Genomic DNA, 27,528 nt, shown 5'->3' with positions numbered 1-27,528 from the left:
AGGGGCCATACAGGCCATCTAGTCCAACCCCCTGCTCAGTGCAGGATCAGCCTAGAGCAGGGGTCTCAAAACTGCGGCTCCAGAGCCGCATGTGGCTCTTTGGCCCGTTGAGTGCGGCTCTCCGAACTTGGTTCGGAGCCCCTGCACTTGCGCCTGCTCGCGCCAGCAGCCGGGCTGCGGAGCCGGCGCGCCTGAGAGAGAGAGAGAGCGGTCAAGTGGGTGCACTGTCTCTCCCCCTCCCCACCATAGAGAATGGCTGGGTCGCCCTTTCCCTTGCCCTAAATGGTTGGGAGGCTAAAGCCTCCCCTCCCCTCTAGCTGCGTGATTGCTGGGCGGGCGGCTCGGTGGTTCCTGGCCCCCCCGCCTATCAGCTGTTGGGCAGGGCGGGCTTCCTTTGGTAGACCTGGCCTCTGGCTGAGTCCCATTGGGAGGCCATGTCTACCCACTGGCTTGCTTGGCGGTAGACCTGGACTCCGAGGAGGGGAAAAAGTCCCCCTTCAGAGGCCAGGTCTACCAATTGGCTTCTATGGGCCTCCGGAGGCCAGGTCTACTGCCAAGAAAGCCAATGGGTAGACCTGGCCTCCCAATGGGACTCAGCCGGAGGCCAGGTCTACCAATAGGCTTTTATGGCGGTAGACCAGGCCTCCAGACGAGGACTCCGGACGGGGAGGGGGAAATGGCAGGGACTTACAATTTAATTATCAAGTTTTATTCAGTGTACCTATAGTTTAATTAAGACTTAAAACTTTAATTAAAGTTTATTCAGTTAATAAACAGTGTACCTACCTATATAGTTTAAGTTTGAGAAATATAGCTCTCAAAAGAAATCTCAATCTTTGTACTGTTGATATTTGGCTCTTTTGACTAATGAGTTTGCCGACCCCTGGCCTAGAGCATCCCTGACAAGTGCTTGTCCAGCCTCTGCCTAAAGAATGCCAGTGAGGGGGAGCTCCCCACCTCCCTAGGTAGCTGATTCCACTGTTGAACAACTCTTACTGTAAAAAACCTTTTTCCTAATATGCAGCTGGTACCTTTCCGCCTGTATGTATATAAAACCTGTATAGAGTTATATGTTGTAAAATCCTCTAGTATACATTTTTTCTTAACTAAAGGGTTGACGAAATATTTCATATTGCATGTTAATTTATAACAGTTCTAATTTCAACATGCAAAATGTCCCTGGGGAGGATTAGTGCCTGGTAAAACTCTTTGATGACTAACACATTTATGAGTGTTACTGTGGACTAGATGTTCCCTCAGATACTTAGTTCTCCTAAAATCTTTCATGAGTTTCTTGTCACATAAGGGAATATTCTCTAGCAAATACTAATTTATAAAAATACTTCTTTTAGACCCTCACATTATTAGAAGACTACATATAATCCTGTCACATTCATGTTTCCCCTTGTTCATGAGTAATTTCTTCCTGCTGAAGCCAAGGCTTTTAAATAAGCAGACTGTAGCTTGCAATTTGGATAGTCTCTGCTAGCTAAATTGGGTTTAAGAATGGAAGCTTCCCTTTTGAAATCAGTAATATTTGAGTAATCTAAGATGTAAGAACTGGCTGAATGGTAAACTATTCCTAATATGTTTGTGGTGGTGACAATCATATCTCAAAAGGGTGTTTTTATCTGTGTGTTTTTTAAAATAAAGACTCATATAGAGTTTATCCTTTTCCCTTAAGACCATGACACCTAAAAAATTTTCTCGTTATCTACACAGGTCAAATTTAATATTTTCATCCTGTACATCTAACCCAGGGATGGGGAACCACCAATCATGAAATTTTAACAAACGTCTATGGTCACAATATTGTCGAAGGCTTTCACGGTCAAAGTTAATTGGTTCTTGTAGGTTATCCGGGTTGTGTGACGGTGGTCTTGGTATTTTCTTTCCTGACGTTTCGCCAGCAGCTGTGGCCGGCATCTTCAGAGGAGTAACGCTGAAGGACGTCAGGAAAGAAAATACCAAGACCACGGTTACACAGCCCAGATAACCTACAAGAACCAATTCTATGGTCACCTTTCCATAATAAAAAGACATCATCGAGGTATCCTTTAATGATACAACTATGGAAAGGGTTATTAGCAGAATAAATAAATTTATCTTTAAAATTGCACACATATAAATTGGCAACTTCTGGGACCACTGATGAGCCTATTGTAATGCCTTTAACTTTCAAATATAACATGTTAAATGAGAAGTTGTTTGTGAGCACTATTTAAAGTAAAGATAACAAGAAATGAGTTGGAGGATTCCTGTTATTTCTCCTGTATAAGGTTTCTTCTGTAATACATACTGCTTCTCTCTGGGGAACATTTGGGTAAAGTGATACTACATCTTGTGTGACCAAAAGTATTCCCGTGTTTATATTAGATATACTGTCCAGTGTGTTAATAAAATCAGTAGTCTCTTATTGGAAGTTAAGAGGCAATTCGATAATCCATCAATAATCGGTGGCGTCACTTTCAGGTTTTAGCGGGAAGCGACTTGGATAGCTACGTGGCGTCTTTTCCCCCCATGGACCACAAAACAGGGAAAAATACCCTGCCAACCCCCCCCCCCCAAAACACAGTAAACCAAAAAGACTGAGAACACACACATGTACATACACACAAACCAGAAAAAGAAGTATGCAATACATGAATAAATATATATAAATATGCAATATATAAATGTATGTTCTATTCTTCATGACATGAATTAGATATGACTGTGCTAATTATGGTTGTAAGCCACTGATGAAGGCTTTGTGCTAGAAGGCCTTTGGCATTCTGCTTTATTTTATTTGGCATTGTGTGTTATCTTATTGTATGTGCGCATTTGTTTCCTGTTTTAGATTAGTTTACATATTAAATTACCGGTGTTATGTTTTGTGCACATAATTGTTCATTGATATATTGCCGCATTCTACTTTTTTCTGGGTCTGTTTTTGTGTGTGTGTTCTCAACTTTGTTCCCCATGCCCTGTCCCCAAAATCTTCTGGGAATTGTAGGCAACCCTAAGTAATCCAACACCACACAGTCTGACCATAAGAAGAAGAGTTGGTTTTTATGTGCCAACTTTCTCTACTTTTTAAGGAGAATCAAATCGGTTTACAATCTCCTTCCCTTCCTCTCTCCACAACAGACACCTTGTGAGGTAGGTGGGACTGAGAGAGTTCAGAGGGAACTGTGACTGGCCCAAGGTCACCCTACTGGCTTCATGTGTAGGACTGGGGAAACCAACCTAGTTCACCGGATTAGTGTCTGCCGCTCATGTAGAGGAGTGGAGAATCAAACCCAGTTCTCCAGATTAGAGTCCACCACTCACATGGAGTGGGGAAACCAACCCAGTTCACCAGATTAGAGTCTACCACTCATATAGAGGAATGGGGAATCAAACCCAGTTCACCAGATTATAGTCCGTCACTCACGTGTAGGAGAGGGGAATCAAACCCGGTTCTCTAGATTAGAGTCCACCTCTGTTAACCACTACACCACGCTGGCTATAATATAAGTTTTAGCCCCGCTGGCTATAATATAAATTTTAGCCTGGGGAGTGTTTCAAACACGCAGAATCACGGTTCACTGCATTTCTGCATGGCTCAAAGTGTAACACCTATATTCCCGGAGTATCTAATGCTGGTTCCCTCTTGTTCTCATAAGCATAGCCTGTTTGAGACCAGCTTAGCATTCTGCACCATTCATTGGCTGATCTGATATCATATCTCTCAGTTTAGACCAGTGGTTCCCAACCTTTTTTTGACCAGGGACCACTAGGACTTTTTTGTTCAGTGCAGGGACCCCAAGGTTCAAAATTAAAATTCGGAGAATTTGAAAATAAACTTTAATCATAACTGTTAGTTAAACATTAAACTTAGAATAATATTTGAATATATATTTTTATAATAGAGAACTTTTAATTGAAAATATTAATTTATTATGGGTTTATAACTTCGTTTCGCGGACCTTAATTTAGTTCTCGTGGACCCCTGGGGGTCCATGGACCCCTGGTTGGGAACCAGTGGTTTAAAAGAAAGATGTAGCAAAAGCAAGAGTGTAAACACAGCCTGGTCTGGCCTATGGTCTTGAAATGCCTGCAATTTGTTCCCGGTCTGGTGTGCGTTGTGGCTCTCTCAGGCACCGAGCACAAAAGGCCCAAGTGTGGTTTTAAAGCAGGACCAGCTGGCTGCATAGGGGGAGGCCTTTGCCCGGGAGCAATTGTGTCTTCGCTGGTAGCCAATCTGGAGCTTTGGGCAGCGTGAAAAGGTTGCTGGGCTAATTCATCCAGCCAGGAGAAGTCAGGAGATGAGTGGAGGGGATTGTTCCCCCACCACCGCTGTGAGCAAATAAAGCAGAAAATCAATTTTGCCTTCTTTCCTTTGTTTTCTTTTCAGGGTCTGATGGGCTTCATTGGTCCGGTAGGGGAACCCGGAATAATCGGGGAGAAGGTAAGAATGAATTGCAAATGAACCAGCTACGCTACCTTCAGGGAGTAAGGGGAATGCTTTGGACAGAGTGTATCAGGCAGTGAATTCTCCGCACTAGAATAACATAAAAATTATTCCACCCACATTATTCAGGCTTTGGGGGCTCTCTGGGCAAGAGGCCCTCAGTGGGGGGAACTTAGGGTTGCCAACCCCCAGGTACTAGCTGGAGATCACCTGCTATTACAACCGATTGCCAGCCGATAGAGATCAGTTCCCCTGGAGAAAATGGCCGCTTTGGCAATTGGACTCTATGGCATTGAAGTCCCTCCCTTCCCCAAACCCCACCCTCCTCAGGCTCCACCCCAAAACCTCCCACCGGTGGCGAAGTGGGACCTGGCAACCCTGGTGAATCTCCTCCCCATCCCTTGCTTCCCAGTGGCTGCTTCTATTCATCCTCTTTGCTGTTGCCGTTAACTTGCCCGCTCTGGACCAGAGGGAGCAAACAGATGAGCAAATGGGTGGTGATAGCAAAGGAGTCCAGGGCTCTGCTCAGTGGTGGCCCCCTACCAGGTTATGGAGTCAACCAGCGTCTAACTGCTCGGGTTGCCAACCTCCAGGTGGTTAGAAAATCTGCAACGGAGTCTCCAGTACAAAAGTAGCAAAAAATTCTTATTGGCGCTTGCACATATGACATCAACAATACAAGAGTGAAAGATACATATAAGAACAATCAAAGTTATATAAAGTATGTACAATCTAAGTAAGGTGCGGTCTCAGTGCGATTGCCATGTTCTTTCAAGTAAATGTTGTATTTTCTTCAAAAAGTCCAATAGTAGGTACTATCCCAAAAGCACCTTACTTAGATTGTACATACTGTATATAACTTTGATTGTTCTTATATGTATCTTTCACTCTTGTATTGTTGATGTCATATGTGTAAGCACCAATAAGATTTTTTGCTACTTTTGTACTGGAGACTCCATTGCAGATTTTCTAACCATTGGTATTGGCACAGAGGTGCCTGTTTTGTATTGTCACCTCCAGGTGGTGGCTGGAGATCTCCCACTATTACAACTGATCTCCAGGCAATAGAAATCAGTTTCCATGGAGAAAATAGCCGCTTTGGCAATTGGACTCTGTGGCATTGAAGTCCCTCCCCTCTCCAAATCCTGCCCTCCCCAGACTCCACCCCCAAATCTCCAGGTATTTCCCAACCCAGAACTGACAACCCTTCTAACTGCGTAGGCCCTTGGAAAGCTAAATATCTATGTCCTGTAAGAGGTTATATGAAGTCAAGTATATTAGTTAATAATTTCCTCTACTGTTGTCAGTTATTGGGTGGGGACACTGTGATAACCAACGGGTTAGTCTTCTCTTCAGGAGAGATACCTGGCCGTTGGAGGTGGGGTTAAAGCATTATTAATAGGGTTGCCAGGTCCCTCTTCGCCACCGGCGGGAGGTTTTTGGGGCAGAGCCTGAGGACGGGGTTTGGGAAGGGGAGGGACTTCAATGCCATAAGAGTCCAATTGCAAAAGCGGCTATTTTCTCCAGGTGAACTGATCTCTGTCTGCTGGAGATCAGTTGTAGTAGCAGGAGATCTCCAGCTAGTACCTGTAGGCTGGCAATGCTAATTATTAAACTTGCTTCCTACCAAAAGGCTATGACTAGTCTTTTCTCTTGAAAGATAGGCACAGCTTACAGTAGATGGCGGAGGAGGCATACAAGGAAATGGAGCAGCCACTGTGCTGTTGACCTCTGGAAATTGGGGGATTGCTTACTTTTCAGGCTTTTGAGATTTTACCAGCATTGCTCATTCAGTGTGAAGTCTTTTAGAAGAATAGGAAATAAAAAATGTGTGTGTTTTTTAAAAAGGCCTGAGAGGATGTTAAATTCTTTGCTCAGTTTCCACAGGGTAGGTTTTTAAGTGTCCCTCTAAGTTACATGTTATGTTGGGGATCTATAACTGGCCTGCCAAGCTGTGCTGTAACCCTAAAAGGTGGCTACACAGACCTTGATTTGGGTGAGGGCTAGAGCCCTGGGATTGGGGGCTCCAATTCTCCTCCCTTATCCTAGATAGAAATTGCCCCTCCCCCATAGGAGGGGGGAGGAAGAACAGGTAACTGTATTGTACACACACACCCTGTCTAATAGCAGCTGGAAGTGAGACAATTTCAGCTAGGAAACTGACATAGTGGGAAAGGGTTAAATCCTCCTCTCCCAGAGCCATAGGATAAACACACATCAGGAAATCCAATTACAGATCCCAATGTAATGAGAAGTGCGATCCTAAACTTAAGAATATAAGAAAGGCTATGCTGGATCAGACCAAGGCCCATCAAGTCCAGCAGTCTGTTCACATAGTGGCCAACCAGGTGCCTCTAGGAAGCCCACAAACAAGACGACTGCAGCAGCATTGTCCTGCCTGTGTTCCACAGCACCTAATATTGAAATCAATAGGATGAAAATGTGCTTAATGTTGACTTGGATTGTGCTCAGTATATGTTCATTTGCATGGCCCTCATCTATGACCAGAACTGTTTCCTGAAACAAATTCTAGAGTACAACAGGTCTGAAAGTTGGCAAGATCCAAGCATTGCTGTGATTGCTTTTTTTTTAATGGTATGCCAATTTGTGAGAGATTCTTCCCATGTCTGCAACACCCCCTCAACTCCCCCCAACCTATTAATCTATTTATTTATACCTTTCCTTGTTGTCTAATCTAGATTCTGTGGGCAGTTCATGAAATGAAATGTATACATGGACGAAAGTGGAGTTAACACAAAATCACTCAGGCATCTCGTAATATTAAAATAACGTAATTGTCCACTCCATATCTTTTCCCTCTGTTAGCAAATGTGTTGCTTGTTGACAGGACAGTTTACACTGCTTTTATGTGCCATTGCCTCCCATAGGGAGATAGGGGTACTGTCGGACCGCCAGGACCACCAGGCGTCAAGGGGTCGATGGTAAGGAGTAAGTCTGCATTCTCTCGCTCCTTCTCTGCCTGACAAGTGATAGTCCTTCCCCTTCCCACCGCTCGCATGGCCCATTCCCTGACTGACCGTCTTCAGCTGCTCGTTCTTCATGTTCCCCATGAGAGATCAAGGAGGGTACTTCGCTTGTGCCAAATGATAATATGTGACCACTCATGTGCCCAAGCAGGATTAAGTGTGCTGACCACCCAGTCCCTCCGCCTTCTCAAATCACTTGATCCTTAAAAGCCTGGGAAAACTGTTACCCTAATTTGCCCAGATAGCAAGCATGACATGGTAGGGTCACGGAAGGATGTTAACCATGCAGGGTCTGAGAGGCCCAAAGGAGATCGTGTCTAAGGCCTCATTCTCTCTGTGGTAGTAAACCTCTGCCTGGGCTGTATCTACTGCAGGTGGAGCAAGTAAGATAGAATATGTCCCCCATGAAAATTTGCATGCGAAGGTGATAGCAAGGCTACAATCTTCTCCTAATAAGCTAGTTTTCTACATGCAGGTAATGAGTTTTTTTGTATGCAGGATCATTTGGTCATGTGAGCGCCTACCTGCTGTTTGAATGAGAACGAGAACTAGACCAAACATTTTCAGATCTTTTAAAAAATAAAAGTGTTAGTGGTATTAATAAGACACACTGTAGCATTTTTGACTGAATAAGCAATCGTCTCAACAAAACATCCAGGGCCATTTTTAGGTGAGCCAAGGCTGATGCTTGCAGTGTTGGCTTCTTACACCAGACCATAACTGGTCTTTTCTGGTGCTTTCATCAGAAGGGGCTTCTTTCCATGTTATATTTATTGCAGGTACGTGGTTTTCGATTCTGTCTTTAGATATATAACATATGCAATGGAAAAAGCCAACAGCACTTGACTGTGAACTTCCTTATCACATGAGTACAAGCAACAGGGGTTAGCAACTTGACTGTCACACTCTGCCACATGCATGGACAGTGGCCAGCACACATTTGCCATTGCGTACGGGTAAAGAAGCCCTGATATGGGTGGATTTCAATGAATGAGAAAACAGGTTAATTTCCCAAGATGACATATGCCTATTTTTTTTGCTCTCTAGGGTCATCCTGGGATACCAGGAGGAGTCGGGGCCCCGGGACCTCCTGGGCCACCAGTAAGTAAAATCTGATTGTCTTTCTGCCAGCAGTCAACATTCATAGAGTAAAGAGATGATTGGGAATGGGTGGGTTTGGAAAGAAACTCAGTTCAGAAAGCCATGAGCCGAGCTCAATTTCACTTACAAATTTCAGCTCAGCCTGTAATGGTGCAGTGTCAGTACTCTGATCTACCAGTTTCTCTCCTCTCCCGCTTCTCATCTAACTTTTACATTTTGTCCCATCCTGCTTCCAAGAAGCTTAGAACAGCATGCCTTTTCTTCTCCCCATCTTCGTTTTATTCTCACAACCCTGTGGGATAAGTTTGTGTGTTTGTGTGTTAAGTGCCATCAAGTTGGTCTGATTTATGATGACCCTATGAACTAATGACCACCAAAACATCCAATCGTTAACAGCCTTGCTCAGGCCTTGCAAACTGAGGGGCATGGCTTCCTTTATTAAGTCAATCCATCTCACACTGGATCTCCCTCTTTTCCTGCTGCCTTCAACTTTTCCCAGTATTGTTATCTTTTCCAGTGAGTCTTGTCTTCTTATAACGTGAGCAAAGTCATTTTAGCTTCTAGGGAGGGTTTAGGCTTGATTTGACCCACTTATTTGTCTTTTTGGTAGTCCGTGGTATCCATAAAACTCTCCTCCTAACACTACATTTCAAATGAATCAACTTTCTTCCTGTCAGCTTTCTTCATTATCCAACTTTCACATCCATACATAGTAATGGGGAGCACAATGGTATGAATTATCCCGATCTTGGTCACCAGCAACACGTCCTTACACTTTTCTAGCTCCTTCATGGCTGCCCTTCCCAGTCTCAATCTCCTCCTGATTTCTTAGTTGCAGTCTCTCTTTTGGTTGATGATTGAGCCAAGGAACAGAATATCTTGAACAATTTCAATATCTTCATCATCAACCTTAAAGTTGTGTAACTCCCTGGGTTCGGTTAGGCTGAGAAGGAATTACTGGCAGAGGTTACCCAATGAGCATTGTGACTGAGTGGGGGTTGGAACCCAAGATTCTCTGGTTGTGGTCCAAAACTCTAGCCTCTTCGCCATGCTGGCTTTCTCATGCTTTGTTAATATTACCATGTTGTAAGATTGGGGGGGGGGAGGGGAAACATTACACAAGAGGGTCTAAGCTGTTCCTTACTTTGTAGTGAAGATTTCTGTGCATGCATGGAGCTTGAATTGCTAACTGGTTTTTATTGTAGACCAAAAAAAAAGAGCTCTGGATTTTTTCAAACTTCATAGAAGTCAGGGCCAAACTACACAGTAAGTTTTTGGGCATAATCAGGTTCTGGGTTCCCCAGCCTCGACTCACTTTCCCCGTAAGCACACAGCAGGTGGAGGTGGGGACAACATCATTTTAAAAATCAGCAGCAGTTCTAAACTGGGGAAGATAATTCCCTGCCCCCAGGCTCTTTCACCTCAAGAAAATGAGGTGGGGTCCCCCCCCCTGCAGTTCTGAACTGAATTGAGGTTCCGCTGATTTTTAAAACGATGTTCTCATTAACTGCTGTGAGGCTGTGGGGAGATTAAGCCTTCGCCTTTTCTCCCCCAAAATCCCCTCCAAAGGTTCAGAAAAAGAGCTAGCCCATTCTGAGCTGAGAAAAGTGGTTTTTTTCACCCATCATGACTTACATCTCTCTCGGTGTTAGTCAAAGACATGATCTTCCCATTACCGCTGGATTTGAATTGCAGTTTGTTGATGCTGTGACTTGGTTATCTTGGGTTCAGTTGATCAGATCAAATGTACGCCAAAGCATGGTGATGCTAAAAATGCAGCCTCAAGGGAATCTCTAGTACTATATTTCGGAAGGGAAATGATGTTAACAAATTCTGCAGGATGTTGCCAGTAATGATCTTACCATTTGCTAAGCACATCAGCTTCATCAACTGCACTTTACCTGGCCTTAAACAAGTTGCGGGCAGCTTGGATTATTTAGGCAGACCTAGTGGATAAATGGGGGGTCCTAAGTGCTTGGAAAGCTTGTACATTTCCAAATATTGACCAACTGTGAGATCTTCAAAATTCCCTCCAAATTGGCTTATGAGCCAGCATGACCTTTGCACCAGCATTAGTGCCACTTGCGGTATGAAAATGGATACTAGCGCTGGTGCAGGGATACTTACGTTGGCAAGCCTCACGATAGCATGAGGCAGGAGCTCCTGCAGAGCCTCGCCGGCAGCATTTCTCTGGTGCAGGGGCTTGCGCCAGTGCCAAAGGGGGCATTCCCAGGGATGGAGCTGATGTGAGCCCTTTTGCCCCGGGAATGCCCCCCTTTTGCTGGCACGAACTTGCGCTGACAAAAGAGATGGCCCCATGAAACTCTATGGAGCAGTTTCATGGGGCTTGGGGAAAATCTAGTTTTTAACGCAGCCACACCGCTGAAGAGGCTGCACAGCTGCGCCATGCCCGGGTGCCCCTTCAGGATTGGGCTGCCCATCTCTAAAGAATAAATGACGTATAAGCAACAAAGTTTCTTCGTTAACCTTAATGCTGTATGGAATCTCTTCTTTTAGAATATTTCGATTGCAGTTATCGTGACCTTCCCCTTTTTTTGCCGTCAAGTCACAACTGACTTACAGCAATCCTGTAGGGTTTTCACGGCAAGAGACATTCAGAAGTGATTTGCCATTGCCTGCCTCTGCCTAGCGGTCATGGACTTCCTTGGTGGTCTCCCAAACAAATTCTAACCAGGGCCAAACCTGCTTAGCTTGCAAGATATGATGAGATCGGGCTGACCTGGGCTATCTAGGCCAGGACCTCATGATCAAAGGAACCTCAGTTTTCTCCCTTTCACTCCTCCTTTGTTTTAAAGTTTGCCCCGTTTATTTTTTTCTGTTCTTTAAATAACTTTCCTGTTGGATGTTTTATACATATATATTTACACTCCACACAGACATGCGCACACCCTCAGTAATTATTTCCGTTTTTTAAAATATGAAAAACACCACAATTTTACTTTATTGCGAGTTTCACCACGTCAGAGATGCTAATGTAAATCAGGTCTCTCATTTTTTTAAATTAATGGCAAGCATCTTGGGATGCAAATGACAGTCCCAGGCCAAGTAAGTTACTCTCGTGCTCTTCTGCTCTTCCAGGGCCCAGCTGGAGTTCGTGGTTCTCAAGGCATGCGAGGCCCAAAAGGTCGTCGGGTAAGTGGTTGCTAAACTTGTAAAGTGTCCCACTCAGAATGCTTCCCAAGAAAGTTTCATGGAATAAATACAAATACAGTATTTAGTCAAATGCAAGACTAGGGTTTTTTTTCAGGTTTGAATCTTGCTCTGATTGGGTCTATCGTTGCTCCCAACATCTGCTCACTCGCTTCACAGAGCTGCTGGGTAAATATCCCCCATAATGTCATTTTTGGGCCTTACTGATCTTTCAATCCCTGGTTAGGATGTGCCTGTTTCCAGAGCATTTGTTCATTGTTTTGTTTTTATTTCTGGTATGGTTATCAGGCTGTTTCCCCCCCCAAAAAAACAACAACACAAGTTTACTTCCTTGTTTCTTGTATCGTTTTCTACTTAATGTTAGTTTATTGTTGCTGACGCTTTTAAGTGTTCTAGCTTTTATTATTGTTGCTGGTCTTGCTTGACTTTCAATTCAGGGTTACCTTTTCCCTGAGTGTTTTTATTGTTGATTTTCTAAGTTAGATTATTGGCAATTTCCTCGGGTGTTTTTACTGAGAATGCAACGAATAACTACATTAAACAAATAAAATATGCAGGCAGTGATCACTTAAGTAAGAGGTCCAAAGTCAAATGTTCATAGCACAAATAACTGGAGGTTATCTGGTCATATCAAGCGGTTAGCCATTCATGGTACAGGTCATGCCTGGTGTTCTTTATACAAGACTCAGGTTTAGGATTGCCATCACTGAAACAGAACTCAAACCTGGCTCGATTTCCTTTATTTCCTTTATTTCTTGTTCTTTATGCTCGCTGCCCGACAGGTCATGAACAAAACAAATTCAATAAGTTCAATAATACAGAAATAACCAAACATACAGAAATACAAAATCTAAGGAATACAGTAAAAAGGAAGTATCATGAAAATCCATGGATAAAAATTTTGCCACAGCGAGGGTTACATTTGGATCAATCTCAGCCAATAGCTTTGCAAATATCTATGGCTTTAGGGCAAATCCCCCACTTCTGGCAAGATGATATGTTTTACAATCAATAAAAAAAATGTCAAACCATGTCCAAATTCCATGATTTACAATCACAAAATCGTTCAGAAAAGGGGATCCCTGAAAACCTGCCTGCTAATTCCCCCAATGGTAGTGCATATAATCTGGCCTTGGAAAAAAATATTCTATATTCGGGGACAGTTAAAAATTTACAATAAGCAGGTAGGATCCCTGGGATGGGGAGGCTCGATTTTTGGTGGGCAGGCTGTATAGGTTCAGGATTGCCAGGACCTGCTGCAGTGTGATGGGGTGGAACATTTCTTTGCGGTGTGGAAGTAGTGGATGTAAAGGGTACGGAAGATCTCAATCTCACATCAAAATGGCAATGTGTGTGTGTGTGTGTGGGGGGGGAGTCACTGCTTGGAACACCTTAGCTCCTCTGCCATTAGTGCATGCCTTGCAACAGGCCACCTGCAAATTAAAGCTGTCAACCAATGGAAGTTGTATTGTGTCCCTGGAAGTTGTATTGTGTCCCTATACTATCCAGGCCTCAATTTTTCCAAGGCAGCATACTTAGGTTGGGGCTGCTGGCTGATTTATCGGTACACTGGCTGTCCCTGTTTACAAGGAACGGTGACTGCTTTTTGGTCTCCCTCCGTGTTCTTCCCTTTTGAGGGTGCCTACTTATAATTTGTAGGTACTTACTTTTACTGTCTTTATCTCTCTTTATAAGTCCACAAAAAGAGGCATATATCAATTTAAAAACTAATACAAATATCAATGAAAACATGCTCCTTCTGGACTCGAATCTTGCTCTTCTACTGCAGACCCACATGGCTACCCACGTGAAACAATTAAAATGTGATTTTACTTAGATCTTCATCCAGGCACAATCGAATGATACCTGTCTGCTTCCTCTTCCCTCTCTGGCTTCACTGATGGAGTTAGAATTCTCCAGGGTTCCGCTTCCTTCCCAGTGTCTGTAGAAGTTGAATCTTGGAGAGAGAACCAAATGATTGATTGATTTAGTTTAATACGGTCCAAGACCAACAATAAAAACTTTTACATAATAAAAGAATAATAGCTATATACAACAATAAATACTTGTCAAACATAATCACACACTCATAAGAGAACCATTAAAAACTAAGTTTAAACAAAACACAGTTACAGTCCATATACAAATGTAAAAATATACAAATATAAAAAAACACTCATCCATTAGGTTCGACCCATGCTCGCCTAGTCTTCATAACTCGCCATCCAAATTTGGACATTTTAAAGGTTAGCTCAGTGTCCTTATATGAGAGCATGTTAGAAAGACGAGTCGCTCTAGTTCTCCCTGGGTAACCAGCTATTACAATGTACATCACTAATGTGCAGGCATGGATATAAATGCTGATGTAACACTCAGCAGCCACTGAAGTATAGGTATTGATAACCTATTGGAGGACAATTCTGTTTTTCTAGCATACCTTTAGGCAAAAGTGCAGATAACGATTGAGTTTAGTGGAAGACAGGTGACAACAGAGCAAATAAATATAGCTCACAAAGGATAGAGGAGAGCCTTCAGCAATGTTCTTTTATGGATGGCTGTTTCACTCATGGTCACCCCTCCGATGACTTCAGGTCTTTGTTTGGATTTTGCTTGCTGTTTCCGACCATCAGAGGTTGCCTGGCTCTCCCCTTGCATTTCCCGGCCTTTTTACCCACGTTTTCAAATTTGAGATAAAACAGGTCCCTGAAAACATGGGCAAAATGCAAGGAGATGCAGGGAGAGAGCTAGGCGACCTCTGACGGTTGGAAGCGGCATGCATAATCCAAACAAAGATCCGAAGTCATCAGAGGGGTGACGGTGAGTGCATAAAAGACCAATATGTAACAGTAGGTGTGGGGGAGGGACTTTCAGGTGAGGGGTAGGAGCATTAGGGTATCACAAGCATGTCTCTGTTTCAGAGCTCTGAAAGATCAAAAGGCATGTTCATTACCTGGCTTCTGATCATTGTGTTCAGCTATTGACACCTTAAATGCATGTACTTATCCGGCGGGCTGGCTTGCAGAAAATGTCAAAGGGTAGCACATTTTTTTTCAGGCTCTCAATAATTCAGTTTTGGGAAACTGGAATAGAAAACTGTTCCATAATGCATTAGCGTACCAGATCCAACACTGCTTGAGAAAGGAGCAAGTTCAAACCACCTCCAGATTGCAAAGGATACAGATTGGAAGCCTTTTGGGTTGCTTGTGGTTCTTGTTGCTAAAAAGAAAGCCGCAACGGTTTCACCCTACAGAGCAAAATAGCTGTTAGTTTTGGATACCAATTGGAAGGAAAACTCATCTTTAGGTTTCCTTTTCATCAGATGTGGCAGAGGCAAGGAGGAGGTGTGTGTGTGTGCACGCACATACACATGCACAAACTACACAGCAGTAGGGACTTCATTCTCAACCTCATCATTAAATCCACAATTGTAGTTTCATGGACAAATCTGTTGCATTTAAATAGATTCAGACTTGCTGCCAACAAAGATTAGAATTTAGAAACCAGAAATTATATAAATAGCTCCTCAGATTTAAAACATGGCACTGTGAGGCATGCTCATGCTTTTGCTTTTTTGCATATTTTCAGGAGTCCAATTGGATCAAATCTTTAAAAAATATTCTGGTTTTCTTTAGCCTAGATCCAGATGTTGATAGAGAAGCAGGAGAGTATTTGAGATCCAGGGTGAGGTGAGGGAGAGGGAGAGAAGAACCAAAATCTTCCCATGAGTAGTTTCAAGTCAGGTACAGGAATCTCGGGAACCTTTAGTAACAGCAGAAACCGCAGCTGATGGTGGATTGTGTGGACAAGAGGTCATGGCATTAACTGCAAGATGGGGTAGCGCAACAGCTTAGGAGGATGAGTGGTTATTTGAATGGCCCCTACTTCAGATCCTACCTCCACCAGACATTCCCTAGATTGCCTTTAGGCAAGCTCCTCTCTCTGTGAGCCACATCTCCTCTCACAATATCTGCCTTACGAGGCTGTTGAAGGATTGCAGGTAGATAATGTGTATGAAGTGCTTTAATCTCTGAAAGCACTCTTTTATGGACCATTATTGTTGTTGCCTTGAGAGTAATCAGTAGCAATAGTTGAATGCCATTATTAAGACAAACCTAAAAGCCTCCACGAATTGAGCAGGTTTCTGAGTTCATCAGAACTCTTTGTCAGGTGTGATTTTAAGCCCAGAGACTAAAAAGGGGGAGGAAAAGGATGTCACAGAGCACCATGACAAAGCGGCAGTTTGCAAATATATGAGCACCATTAAAGCAGACATAAGGGGTTACCGCACTTTTTATTCCCAGCGATGTATTAAGAGTTTGAAAATGTTATTAAAAACATCGCTTTAAAAGGGTTTTTGGATACCACAGCTTATAAATGGTTGGAAGACATCTTCACAGCTAAAGGGGCCAAACAAAGTGCAAACAGTATTTTTTATAACGTTTTCAAACTCTTAATACATCGGTGGGAATACATAGAAAGTGCGAACAGTATTTTTTATAACATTTTCAAACTCTTAATACATCGCTGAGAATACAAGTGCGGTAACCCCCACAGTAAAAGCAAAGATGGAATGCAGAAGAGATTACGGAGACAGGTTAGTTTCTCATTGGTGCCTCATTGGTCTCACAGCTTGGCAGTTGAGTCCAAGCCTACAGGGACATAGAAGAGACAGAGCTGCTCTCCCTTTGACAATATAAAAGCCAGCAGTTGTTTGGTTCTCCCTCTGTCTACAAAAATGTATATATCACCTTTCTCTCCAAAGAGGCATTTGAAGTGGCTAATAATGCAGTCATCTCAATATATGTAATTCACAACATGGCCAAATCTGTGGATACTTAAATCCAGAGATTGGGGCCGATTATAGGCAAGGCAGAACTTTTTACAAACCTGAGAAAAGCCCCAAACCTACAAACCCCCGCAAAATATGAAATCTAAAAGACAATATATTGGGGGGGGGGGCGCCAAAACAATAGATGCAGGGCCTGTAGCCTAAAGAAATGAATGCCTTCAGTGGTGGTTACTAGGCAGCCACAACAGTATTGTTGGCCTTCCCTCTTGGTTTCTGTCTGCAAAAGGCAGAGGGATGGAGTACCTTGATACCCCATGGTAGGTTGGTGGTTGGGAAGGAGAGAAGGAACCAGAGAAAGGTGATATGAGGGCTTCCAAGGAGAGGAAAATAGGAAATAACGGGGATACAGGGAAAAGTGAAGCACCCTCCATAAGTCCTTGTAGTTTCCCCACTATGTAACTGAGCTTGTCTCAGCAGCCAACTGGTCAGCCAATCAGGAACAAAGGGAATGGGATAAGTTAATGGGTTGTCAGGGGACTGTACCCTAGGGTTGCCAGGTCCCTCTTCGCCACTGGCAGGAGGCTTTTGGGGTGGAGCCTGAGGAGGGCAGGGTTTGGGAAGGGGAGGGACTTTAATGCCATAGAGTCCAATTGCCAAAGCAGTCATTTTCTCCAGGGGAACTGATCTCTATCAGCGGGAGATCAGTTGTAATAGCAGGAGATCTCCAGATAGTACCTGGAGATTGGCAACCCTACCTAGGAAGCCAGCCTCATTTGTTGCACACACTGGTTGCGTTTGTTGCAGCAGAAAGTTGCAGGGCATCTTGTGATATCTGAAAGACCACTAACGTATTAATTGTGGCAGAAGCATTTGTGGTCTAGTAGCTTCTTCAAGACACTCTTCCTTCATAGGAAAGATGGATGCCTTTAAGCCTGTCTGCTGTGGGGTTGCGCCCCCCACCCCACCCCAGCAGACCCACGATTAGAGAGCTTCTCCCCTCCTCCAACATTTTAGGAGGCTGGAAAGACCTAAACATGAGTGACACAAAGAAATCTGGCCTGTAGAGTGGAGATGAGCTTGGAGCAGCCTCCTGCATTTTCTGCAGGGCCAGAACTAATCTCCATTCACTGGCATGCAAATCTTTTGTGCTCTCTGCCACACAGGAGCAGTGAAGCCAAGGAGGAAGCATCTCCCCGGCTCTTCGGCATCCCGTTCTGGAACGGCAGCCCCTGGGCTTCTTTCCGGAGCCAAGCCTGTGATAGTATCTGCCAGCTTTCTGCAACTGTGGTATTTTGCCTATTCCTTTGCCAAAGTTTCCGGCTTGCGCAGGGTTCCCTCGTTCGTCTTCCATTCCAGCTAAGCCTGGGTTGAAGCAGGCCACTGGAGGGAAATGGCGCCGGTGGCGCAGTCTTCCGGCTGCCCTTGTTCCTGAAGCTGTCAGAGCCACTTAATTGCGGAAAGCCTCTCTCCAAAATGCTCTTTTAATGAGGTGGAAATAAGGCAGTTAAAGACTTTAGAAAGATCAGCGGGAGTTTTCACTTCTGCATGGCGAGAAGCTGGATCCTAAATGAGCCCAGCTCTTTCCATCATCTGGGTGGTCAGATCCGCTTTGGTTTGGAGCTGATGGAGCCCCTCCTTAGGCTTTGCAATTAAAAGAGTGTCAGTGTGGATCAGTCCCTTAATGGAAACCAGGGCAGGTCTTTGCAATCAGCAATCTCTCAGCTAACTGGGCAGCAATTCAGATATATGCAGATGAACTTACTTTCCATTGGCATGTTCATTTGTATGGTTTATACTAAGCTATGATTTCTTGGTGAGTAGAGTGTTATTCATGGGATTGGAAAGAATCGAATCCAGAATAAATTAGAAGAAGAGTTGCTTCTTATACCCCGCTTTTTCTCTAAGGAGTCTCAAAATGGCTTACAATCGCCTACCCCTCCCCACAGCAGGCACCTCTTGAAGTAGGTGGGGCTGAGAGAGTTTTGAGAGAACTGTGACTGGCCCAAGGTCACCCAGCTGGCTTCACGTGTAGGAGTGGGGAAACCAACCTGGTTCACCAGATTAGAGTCTGCTGCTCATGTGGAGGAGTGGGCAATCAAACCCCGTTCTCCAGTCCGCCGCTCTTGTCCGCTACACCATGCTGGCGCTCTTAGGGCCGTATGACTGCTGCCATGAATAGGATTGCCAGCTCCGGGCTGGGAAATACCTGGAGATTTTTGGGGCAGAGCCTGAGGAGGGTGGGGTTTGGGGAGGGGCGGGACTTCAATGCCATAGAGTCCAATTGCCAAAGCGGCCATTTTCTCCAGGTGAACTGATCTCTATCGGCTGGAGACCAGTTGTGATAGCAGAGATCTCCAGCTAGTACCTGGAGGTTGGCAACTGTAGCCATGAAGCTAGCATCTGTACACTCAGCAGCCCCCCTGAGATTCTTTCGGACCTCAGGAGGCAATTATATACCTGCTGTGATACAGGTGCTTAGGGCTAAGGTAGCTCCATTATTATTTGGTTTACCTTTGGTGATTGGCAAAGTTAATGAAAAGTATGATTCCTTTTTTATGTTCCATGCCCAACTTGCCAACATGTATTTCCAGTCCAGTAATTCATTTGGAATTTGCAGAACCATCTTTAGAAGCGAAAGCTTGGGTTGCAACTTCCATCTTTAGAGTAATTCTTCAGAGGGGTGCTTTCGCAGTTCATGGCAAAAAATAGTTAAAGGTGGCTTTTGCAGTTCATGGCCAAAATTAGTCGCTGATAAATTGCAGAGACGGAGTTTGTCGTTTGAGGTTTTAAAGCAAATGGAATATCCCTCTGCATGTAAATTGGTTAGATCTAGGGTGTCGCACCTTGACAAATGGAGCACTGGCTGTAGAGCGTGTACGGTATGCTCCTTGTACTATCTGGGCTTCCCTGTTCCAAGGATCCTTCCTGCTTATTGTAAATTTTTAACTATCCCAAATATAGAATACTTTTTCTAAGGCCAGATTAAATGCACTGCCATTGGGGGAGTTAGCAGGCAGGTTTTCAGGGATCCTTTTTTTGAACGATTTTGTGATTGTAAATCAGGTAACTTGGACTGTTTGTCATTTTTAAAATTGATTGTTCAGTTCTTTGTTATTACAGTCCACGACCAGTAAATTGATTATAAAAAGTATGATCTTGCCAGAGATAAATGGATCACAGTATACATCCAGAAGTGGGGACTTGCCCTAAAGCAAGAGATAGTTGCAAAACTATTGGCTGACACTGATCCAAATGTAGCCCTCGCCGTGGCAACATTTTTATCTTTGGCTTTTAATTAAACTTTTTGCTAGCCGTATACCTTAGATTTTGTATTTTTGTATGTTTGTTTACTTTTGTATTACTGAACTTATTGATTTGTTTTGCTCATGACCTGATGGTCAGCCAGCATAAAGAACAGAAATAAAGGAAAGGCCAAATTAAACAGCAATAACTCAGAACTTCCCCAATTACATTGTAAGCAGGAGATGAGGCACCCATAGGGTTGCCAGGTCCCTCTTCGCCACCGGTGAGAGGTTTGGGGGGTGGAGCCTGAGGAGGACGGGGTTTGGGGAGGGGAGGGACTTGAATGCCATAGAGTCCAATTGCCAAAGCCGCCATTTTCTCCAGGGGAACTGATCTCTATCAGCGGGAGATCTCCAGATAGTACCTGGAGATTGGCAACCTTACCTTGGAAGCCAGCCTCATTTGTTGCACACGCTGATGAGGTAGTTGCGTTTGTTGCAGCAGAAAGTTGCAGGGCATCTTGTGACATCTGAAAGACCACTAACGTATTAATTGTGGCAGAAGCATTTGTGGTCTAGTAGCTTCTTTAAGACACTCTTCCTTCATAGGAAAGATGGATGCCTTTAAGCCTGTCTGCTGTGGGGTTGCGCCCCCCACCCCACCCCATCAGACCCACGATTAGAGAGCTTCTCCCCTCCTCTAACATTTTAGGAGGCTGGAAAGACCTAAACATGAGTGACACAAAGAAATCTGGCCCGTAGAGTGGAGATGAGCTTGGAGCAGCCTCCTGCATTTTCTGCAGGGCCAGAACTAATCTCCATTCACTGGCATGCAAATCTTTTGTGCTCTCTGCCACACAGGAGCAGTGAAGCCAAGGAGGAAGCATCTCCCCGCTCTTCGGCATCCCGTTCTGGAACGGCAGCCCCTGGGCTTCTTTCCGGAGCCAAGCCTGTGATTGTAGCCGCCAGCAATTGCCGAAGCGGCTATTTTCTCCAGGTGAACTGATCTCTATCGGCTGGTGATCATTTGTAATAGCAGGAGATCTCCAGCTAGTATCTGCAGGTTGGCAACCCTAGGCCCCCAATACTGAAACCAAAATGGGCACTTGGGAAATGGAGCCTGTGGCTTCCCCCTCCAGTGGATGCTCCTTACTCCAAATATTTTTCTCTCACTACATATAATTTCTGGTACCATAGCCCCAACTATGAGACAGTGCCAGGAGAGATGGATGATGGTGGTAAGGAACTAAGCTGTGGATAGTTGAAGTGGGTTCTGCACTCCACATCTTCATGCCTCGTTTGCTTATAAAAATTATCCCCCCATCTCTTTCTAGGTCAGTGGGGCAAGTTAAAGCATGCTCAACTGATACTGCTGTATCTACTCTGGCTGGCTCTTGCGGCTTTGTCGTCGTTTTTGAGCAGTAGACCTAAAGGGCAGCCATTCCCTGGAGAAGAGGGCGGCCTTTCTTAATAGTTGAAATTACGCTGCTCCCTTGTCAACAGGGAGATGGTTCTGGTGCAAGCAAGATGTCTTGAACACCCAAGGAGCTCCTCTCCTGCCCGCCCACCCCTTTTCTAATTTCTCATGTGAACTAGCCCTTAATGTTATTGTTGGTTCATTTCTTTTGTTTTGTTAAGTTTCTGAAGAATGGAAATGAGCCCCCAGCTGTAACTTCAGATCCCCGTCATTCTCTGTATGCCCTCCGTTTCTGATCCCACATCCAAGAACTTAATTCAGATCAGAACGGAAACACTTGAATGAATGTGAATTCTGTCGAGCCACATTTAGATGCTTTGTTAGTGCTTTCAGTTTTGGAGGCAAACTAATGGCAAATCTGGTTTTAGTTGAGAGGAACAATAAGAACTTTATGAGGTCTCCATTTAAATGATTGTATACTTGGGCCGAGAAGCCCCACTGTGAGCCAGCAAGAGACTGTGGCTCAGTGGCAAAGCACCTGCTTTGCGTGCAGAAGGTCCCAGCTTCTAAGTTTTCATTTTCTGAGAGCTGCTAGCAGCCTATTTAGACAATGGTCCTTTATGCATGGGTACTTTCACTCATGTTCACCCCCGCTCTGAATCAGTTGTTCCTTGGAGTTATGCAGACGTTTTCCGTCCATTAGAGATGACCTCGTGCCCAGCCCTCGCAGTGTCTGGGTCTTCCCATTCCTCTGTTAACCCAGCTCTTCCATCTTCCCTGAGCAAAGCCTGGGTGAAATCCCCGTGCATAAGGCAAGGTCCGGGACATGCAAGCTTGGTTTCGCTCACAGCCAGTTACAAAGCTACGTGTAAAGAGGCGGTGATTCAAATACTTCCTGCTTCCTCTGAGCTGTTTCTGAGCAGCAGAAAATCTTTTTAAAACCAAGCCTTGGATTTCCCCCCCTTTCAGATTGCTCCATTTTTTGTTGTTGTTCTTAAAATGCTTTTTATGCAGCAATTAGGTTGGGGGGGATTTTCTCTCACAGAAAAGCAATACAAGTAAGCCAGTTACAAAGCAGCATTTCAAGGGGCGGGGACTTGATTTGAGCTTGGAGCCTGCTGGTGCATAGATTCCCAACAGGAAAGTGTGGGTCCAGCGAGCAACGAATCTCAGGTAAAACGCCCATGCATAAATGACCAACGTTGATTTAGATTAACCAATGTTCTGACTCAGGAGAAGGCCATATACGCCCAGAGGGGCATTGGCTCAGGTCTTTCAGCTGGGATGTTTCTCCGCGGTCACCCCCACCGACTGCTTCGGGGCTTCGGGGCTTGCCTGTGTTTTCCAGATGCTGTTTTAGCCAGAATCTGGAAAATGTGGGCAAAACATGCGGGGAGAGCGAGGCAACCTCTGACGGTCAGAAAAGGCATGCATAATCAAAAAGAAGCCCTGAAACTGTTGGTGGGGGTGACCACGGGGAAACGTTCCTGCTTTAAAGGCCTCAGTGACAGGGTACCTACGTTGCAGGCAGAAAGTCCCAGGTTTGGTCATGGCATCTCCGGGGGAATTGTCTCAAGAAGCAGGTGCTGGCAGAAATCTTCCTTTTCCTTAGACAATGGAGAGCTGCTGGCCAGAGCAAGCAGTGCTGAGCTAGATGGACAAGTGTCTTGACTAGAGAGAAGGCAGCTTCGTATTTTCCCAAGCGTTAAGCTCCGAAAACTGGCAAATGAGTATATAAATATTTGTCCTTTTACAAGAATGGGAACATTGTCCCCGTTCATTTGAGCTTCTCTGCTCCCTGTCCTCTATGTTTTTGAACTGCCGTAGGAAGGATGTTTTGTGTGTGTCTCTGTGTGTTTTGTTCCATTCTTTGCATGAATTCTGGGTTTTAGTGCAGTAAATTGCTCCACTCCATTAATATTAAACACATGCCAAAATCTGCTTGTGCTCGGCAGAGGCCATTGCACATCTTCACAAAGACAATATTTTAATGAGTGCCAGATTTTTGCGTGATTAATACGGCGTATTAATTTTAAGCACATTCCAAAGGCTGCTCGTATTCAGCAGTGTCTTCTACACACGCATCCAGCTCACTGCAGTGAGATTAAGTTAATGTGATTGCAAAATGTCACAAGCCATACCAAAGACAGAAGGATCAGGTTGCCTACTTTGGAGGTAAATCTGAACATATTTGGGATTGAAGCAATGCCATTGGATGGGGATTGAACTGGCAGTGCTGCGGGTCATTCCAAGGAACTCAAATGAAGATGACTTTACTGTGTCCAGGTAGTTCTCAAGAGTCCCAAAGACAGGTGCTATAGCTGGAAAGACTGCCCTAATTAGACAGGTGGCATAGCACAATGGTAAGAGAATCAGTTACAATACTGGAAGTCACTGGTTCAAATCTCATTGCAACCACACACTGATCAGATGCTTTTAGGCATGCCTCTTTCTCTCTCGCTTTCTTTCACATACACAAACACACAGTACTCATCTGCGATATGGGAATGATGCCATGTACTTTATAAGTAGGATTGCCAGCTCTGGGTTAGGAACGACCTGGAGATTTTGGGGGTGGAGCCTGAGGAAAGCGAGTTTTGGGGAGGGGAGGGACTTCAATGGGGTATAATGCCATAGAGTCCACCTTCCAAAGTGGCCATTTTCTCCAGGTGAACTGATCCCTGTTGCCTGGAGATCAGTTGTAATAGCAAGAGATCTCTAGCCACCACATGGAGGTTGGAGTAAGAAAGACTCACTAAAACTGTAAAGCTAAGCTGTATCAAAAAACAGTAGTAGGCTCTAAATGCAAGATGACACTGTATAATAAGAATTAGAACAAACAGTGAAGGACAATATATATACAAAAGCAGTCAATGAAATTGACAAAAAAATAGCAAGTCTCAAACAAGCAACAAGGTGTGCCCCAAATGTTAAACCAAAATAATACAAAGTACTTCAAACTTGCAAACTATGCTACACAGCAGAAAACAGGTCATGCGTGCTCAACAAAGTTCCTTCTGAGTGGAACATCTCACTCAAAAAAGCCCTGCACAGCACGATGTTCTAGCAATCTCTGTCGAAACTCTATGGTTTTAATAGAGTTTCGGTAGAGGTTGCTAGAGCGTCCGCAGCGCATCACGCGGGTCGTACGCACGCATGACGCGTGCCTCCCCCTCCTTCGGCTGTGTTTTGCCTGCTGACCCTCAGCTGCTCGACGAGCAGCCCAGTGGATTGGCAGGCTTTACCTGCCTCCACCGGGCAATTGGCAAGCCTATTGGCAGCCCTATTTATAAGGCTGTTGTAAAGGTTATTGTAACAGCATATGAAGTGTTGAACTTGTCGTGGGAAGCTTTTAACAAGCGCTACGTAAACAGACATTGTAGACTGGCTTGTAAAAGATGGTTCTCTCCTTAGTTTGCTACGAGCGGGAGACGCTGTCCTCCACTATTTCCTTTTCCCCTTCCCTGAAAGTGCCCATAGCCTCACCCCTTTCCCTGCTTTCTTCTCTCCTTTCCACCCAGTAGCCAGCCTACCTCTTTTCTGCCCTCCATCTTCAGCTATCTTTACTATTTATATACTTCTTTTTACCTCACCTTTCTCCACAGTGGGAGCTCCAAGCAACTTACCTCGTTCTCCTCTCTTCCATTTTATCCTCCCAACAAGCCTCTGGGGTGGGTTACACTTAGAACATGTTTGGTCCAAGGTCACCCTGTAAGCTTCCATGGCAGGATGGATTAAACCTGGGTCTCCTAGATCCTAGTCTGAAACTCTACCCACTATACCACACTGGCTTTTGTGTGGTAACCACTGTTGAATCGTACTGAGCAACTGGGCCTAGGTGAGTCATGCAAGTCATGTGGTATCAAGTCACCCAGTGGTTTCTGCCAGGCCTGACCTAGATACGTCTTCCCTCAAAGGCCAAAATAACCCTAGAAAGGGCCCTGCTCCCCCCACCTGCATTTTACTGACAGAAAGGAAGCGAGGTAATATGATTGTGGTTGTCTAGCAATTGCCACTGAGGGAATTCGTTTCTTAAAGCTACAGGCACTGATTCTGGGTTTTTAACCCCCACGTGCATTCTTTTTTAGATTTTAGATTTTTCTGCAAACCTGGGCCTTTTCCAGGTTTGTAGAAAGATCTGTCTTGTCTGCTCATTTGAATATCCACAAATTTGGCATTGCTGAGAATTAGATATGTTGATGGCTGGTGGTAACCAAATGGAACCTTCATATTTGGAGGAATTGTTATATTATCTTTATACCTCAGAATTTCATTTACTGGATGGAGGAAGAGAGCAACAGTAGGGAAGAGTTTGTGGTCTTCCCAGTCATGGAACCTCCGTGTTTGGAGGCATTATGCCAGTTTCTGAAATGGGGTGGCCAAGAACAACAGTGTGTGTGTGTAGAGGAGGAGGGCTGTAGCTTTTGTGAACTGCTGGCTGGCTTCCCTGAAAGTATCTGGCTGGCCAATGTGGGACATTGAGTGCTGGACTACAGAGGAGGAGGAGGAGGAGGAGGAGGAGGAGGAGGAGGAGGAGGAGGAGGAGGAGGAGGAGAAGAAGAAGAAGAAGAAGAAGAAGAAGAAGAAGAAGAAGAAGAAGAAGAAGAAGAAGAAGAAGAAGAAGAAGAAGAAGTAGTAGTAGTAGTAGTAGTAGTAGTAGTGGTTTTTAATACCCCGCTTTTCTCAACCTTTAAGGAGTCTCAAAGCGGTTTACAATCGCCTTTCCTTCCCCTCCCCACAACAGGCACCTTGTGAGGTAGGTGGGGCTGAGATTGTTCATACAAAACTGTGACTAGCCCAAGGTCACCCAGCAGGCTTCATGTGAAATAGTGGGGAAACCAACCCGGTTCTTTAGATTAGAATCCACTGCTCTTAACCACTACACCAACCCAGTGGGGCTGTTCTTAACCGTAGGGAGGCTAGTAGAGGGGGCTGGGAGTAAAAGCCTTTCCAGAGAAGAGGATAGGGGAGCAATACACATGGACATGTGTTGCCTAAGCAAAGGATAGAACAAAATGGCTCAGCATTAAGCAGGGTGAAATGTTCAACAGACCCAAGAGCCCCCCAGATATACCAGTGTTTCCATGAGCAACAGTGGAAAGATTTCAGAGCCAGAAGGACTTGGATTTTATTCCTCTTCCTGCTGTCTGAGCCAGATTCAAGTTTAAGCAAAGTTTGTTCAGTAATAGACTCCAAGAGCTCTGTGTCTGGCTGCTCCAGTGGCACATGTACCCCACCCACACCTGGCTGATTTTGGAAATAAGGCTGTCCGATGTCTCACTGAGAGATATTTCTGATGGTACCAAAATAAGGGGTTGACAAGGTTAGGCTGAAAACAGATGCTCCCTTTATTGATTTATATATTTATGCCCACTATGCCTCAGTGGGGCTCAAAATGGCATATTTCGGATTGGCATCTGAACACTGACCTGTCCCAGGCCGGCTCAGCAGCACTTCTTGGCACCAGCCAAGTTGGCACCAGCACTTCTTTAGGCATGCAGCTGTTTGGCAGATCACATGAACGCAGAAAGCTGTTTTATATCAAGTCAAACCACCAGTTTCAGTATTGTCTAATCTGACCCGCAGAAGATCTTCAGAGACCCAGGCGGGGAAAGTCTGTGCCAACAGCTGTTGCCTAATGTCCTTCAATGGGAGATGCTGGTGAGAGCCAGCGTGGTGCAGTGGACTCTAAGAGCGGTGGACTCTAATCTGGAGAACCAGGTTTTATTCCCCACTCTTCCACATGAGCAGCGGACTCCAATCTGGTGAACTGGGTTGGTTTCCCCACTCCTACACATGAAGCCTGCTGGGTGACCTTGGGCTAGACACAGTTCAAACTCTCTCAGCCCCACCTATCTCGCAAGGTGTCTGTTGTGGGGAGAGGAAGGGAAGGAGATTATAAGCCAGTTTGCTTCTCCTTAAAAGGTAGAGAAAACCGGCACATAAAAACCATCTCTTCCTCTTCTTCCTGATTGAACCCAGGACATTCTCTGTGCAAAGCCTATACTCTACTGCTGAACCACAGCTCCTCCCCAAATCTCATCCCCCCTCTGTGCTTCCACAGAAGTAATAGTTTGACAGCAGCAATGAGAAGTCGTGTCCCTGCCCAGTCTCATACCATATATTTTGTTGGATGCTCTTCTAGGCAAATGCCAGGAAACTTCCTCCTCTCCTCTCCTCTCCTCTCCTCCTCTCCTCTCAAGGATGACCTTTTTGCTCCTCCTTCCCAGAAACAGCTCTTCAGTTTTCCAGTGTTGTTTAATTGTGACAGAATGGTTGTGTAAGAGACTGTTGGCACAATGTTCTCTTGGAGGCCCAGCATCTTAAACAGATATTTGAAAGGAGAGCATTGCTGGTTTGGACCAAAGAATCATCCAGTCCAAAAT

General features: G+C 44.7%; 1 protein-coding gene across 1 annotated transcript in view; it reads left to right on the top strand.

Annotated features, from left to right (window-relative positions):
• Nucleotides 1-27,528, top strand: part of COL27A1 (collagen type XXVII alpha 1 chain) — a 349,655-nt gene that overhangs the window by 193,171 nt on the left and 128,956 nt on the right. The window contains exons 25-28 of the mRNA XM_056860156.1: nt 4,379-4,432; nt 7,324-7,377; nt 8,470-8,523; nt 11,623-11,676. Of these exons, the coding sequence (XP_056716134.1) occupies nt 4,379-4,432; nt 7,324-7,377; nt 8,470-8,523; nt 11,623-11,676 (216 nt within the window). The remainder of the gene's footprint in view (nt 1-4,378; nt 4,433-7,323; nt 7,378-8,469; nt 8,524-11,622; nt 11,677-27,528) is intronic.

Source organism: Euleptes europaea, chromosome 14, assembly GCF_029931775.1.
Source record: "Euleptes europaea isolate rEulEur1 chromosome 14, rEulEur1.hap1, whole genome shotgun sequence".
Classification (NCBI taxonomy): Eukaryota; Metazoa; Chordata; class Lepidosauria; order Squamata; family Sphaerodactylidae; genus Euleptes; species Euleptes europaea.
Note: the sequence above shows the minus strand (reverse complement) of the source record. Positions and strands in the feature narration are given on the sequence as shown.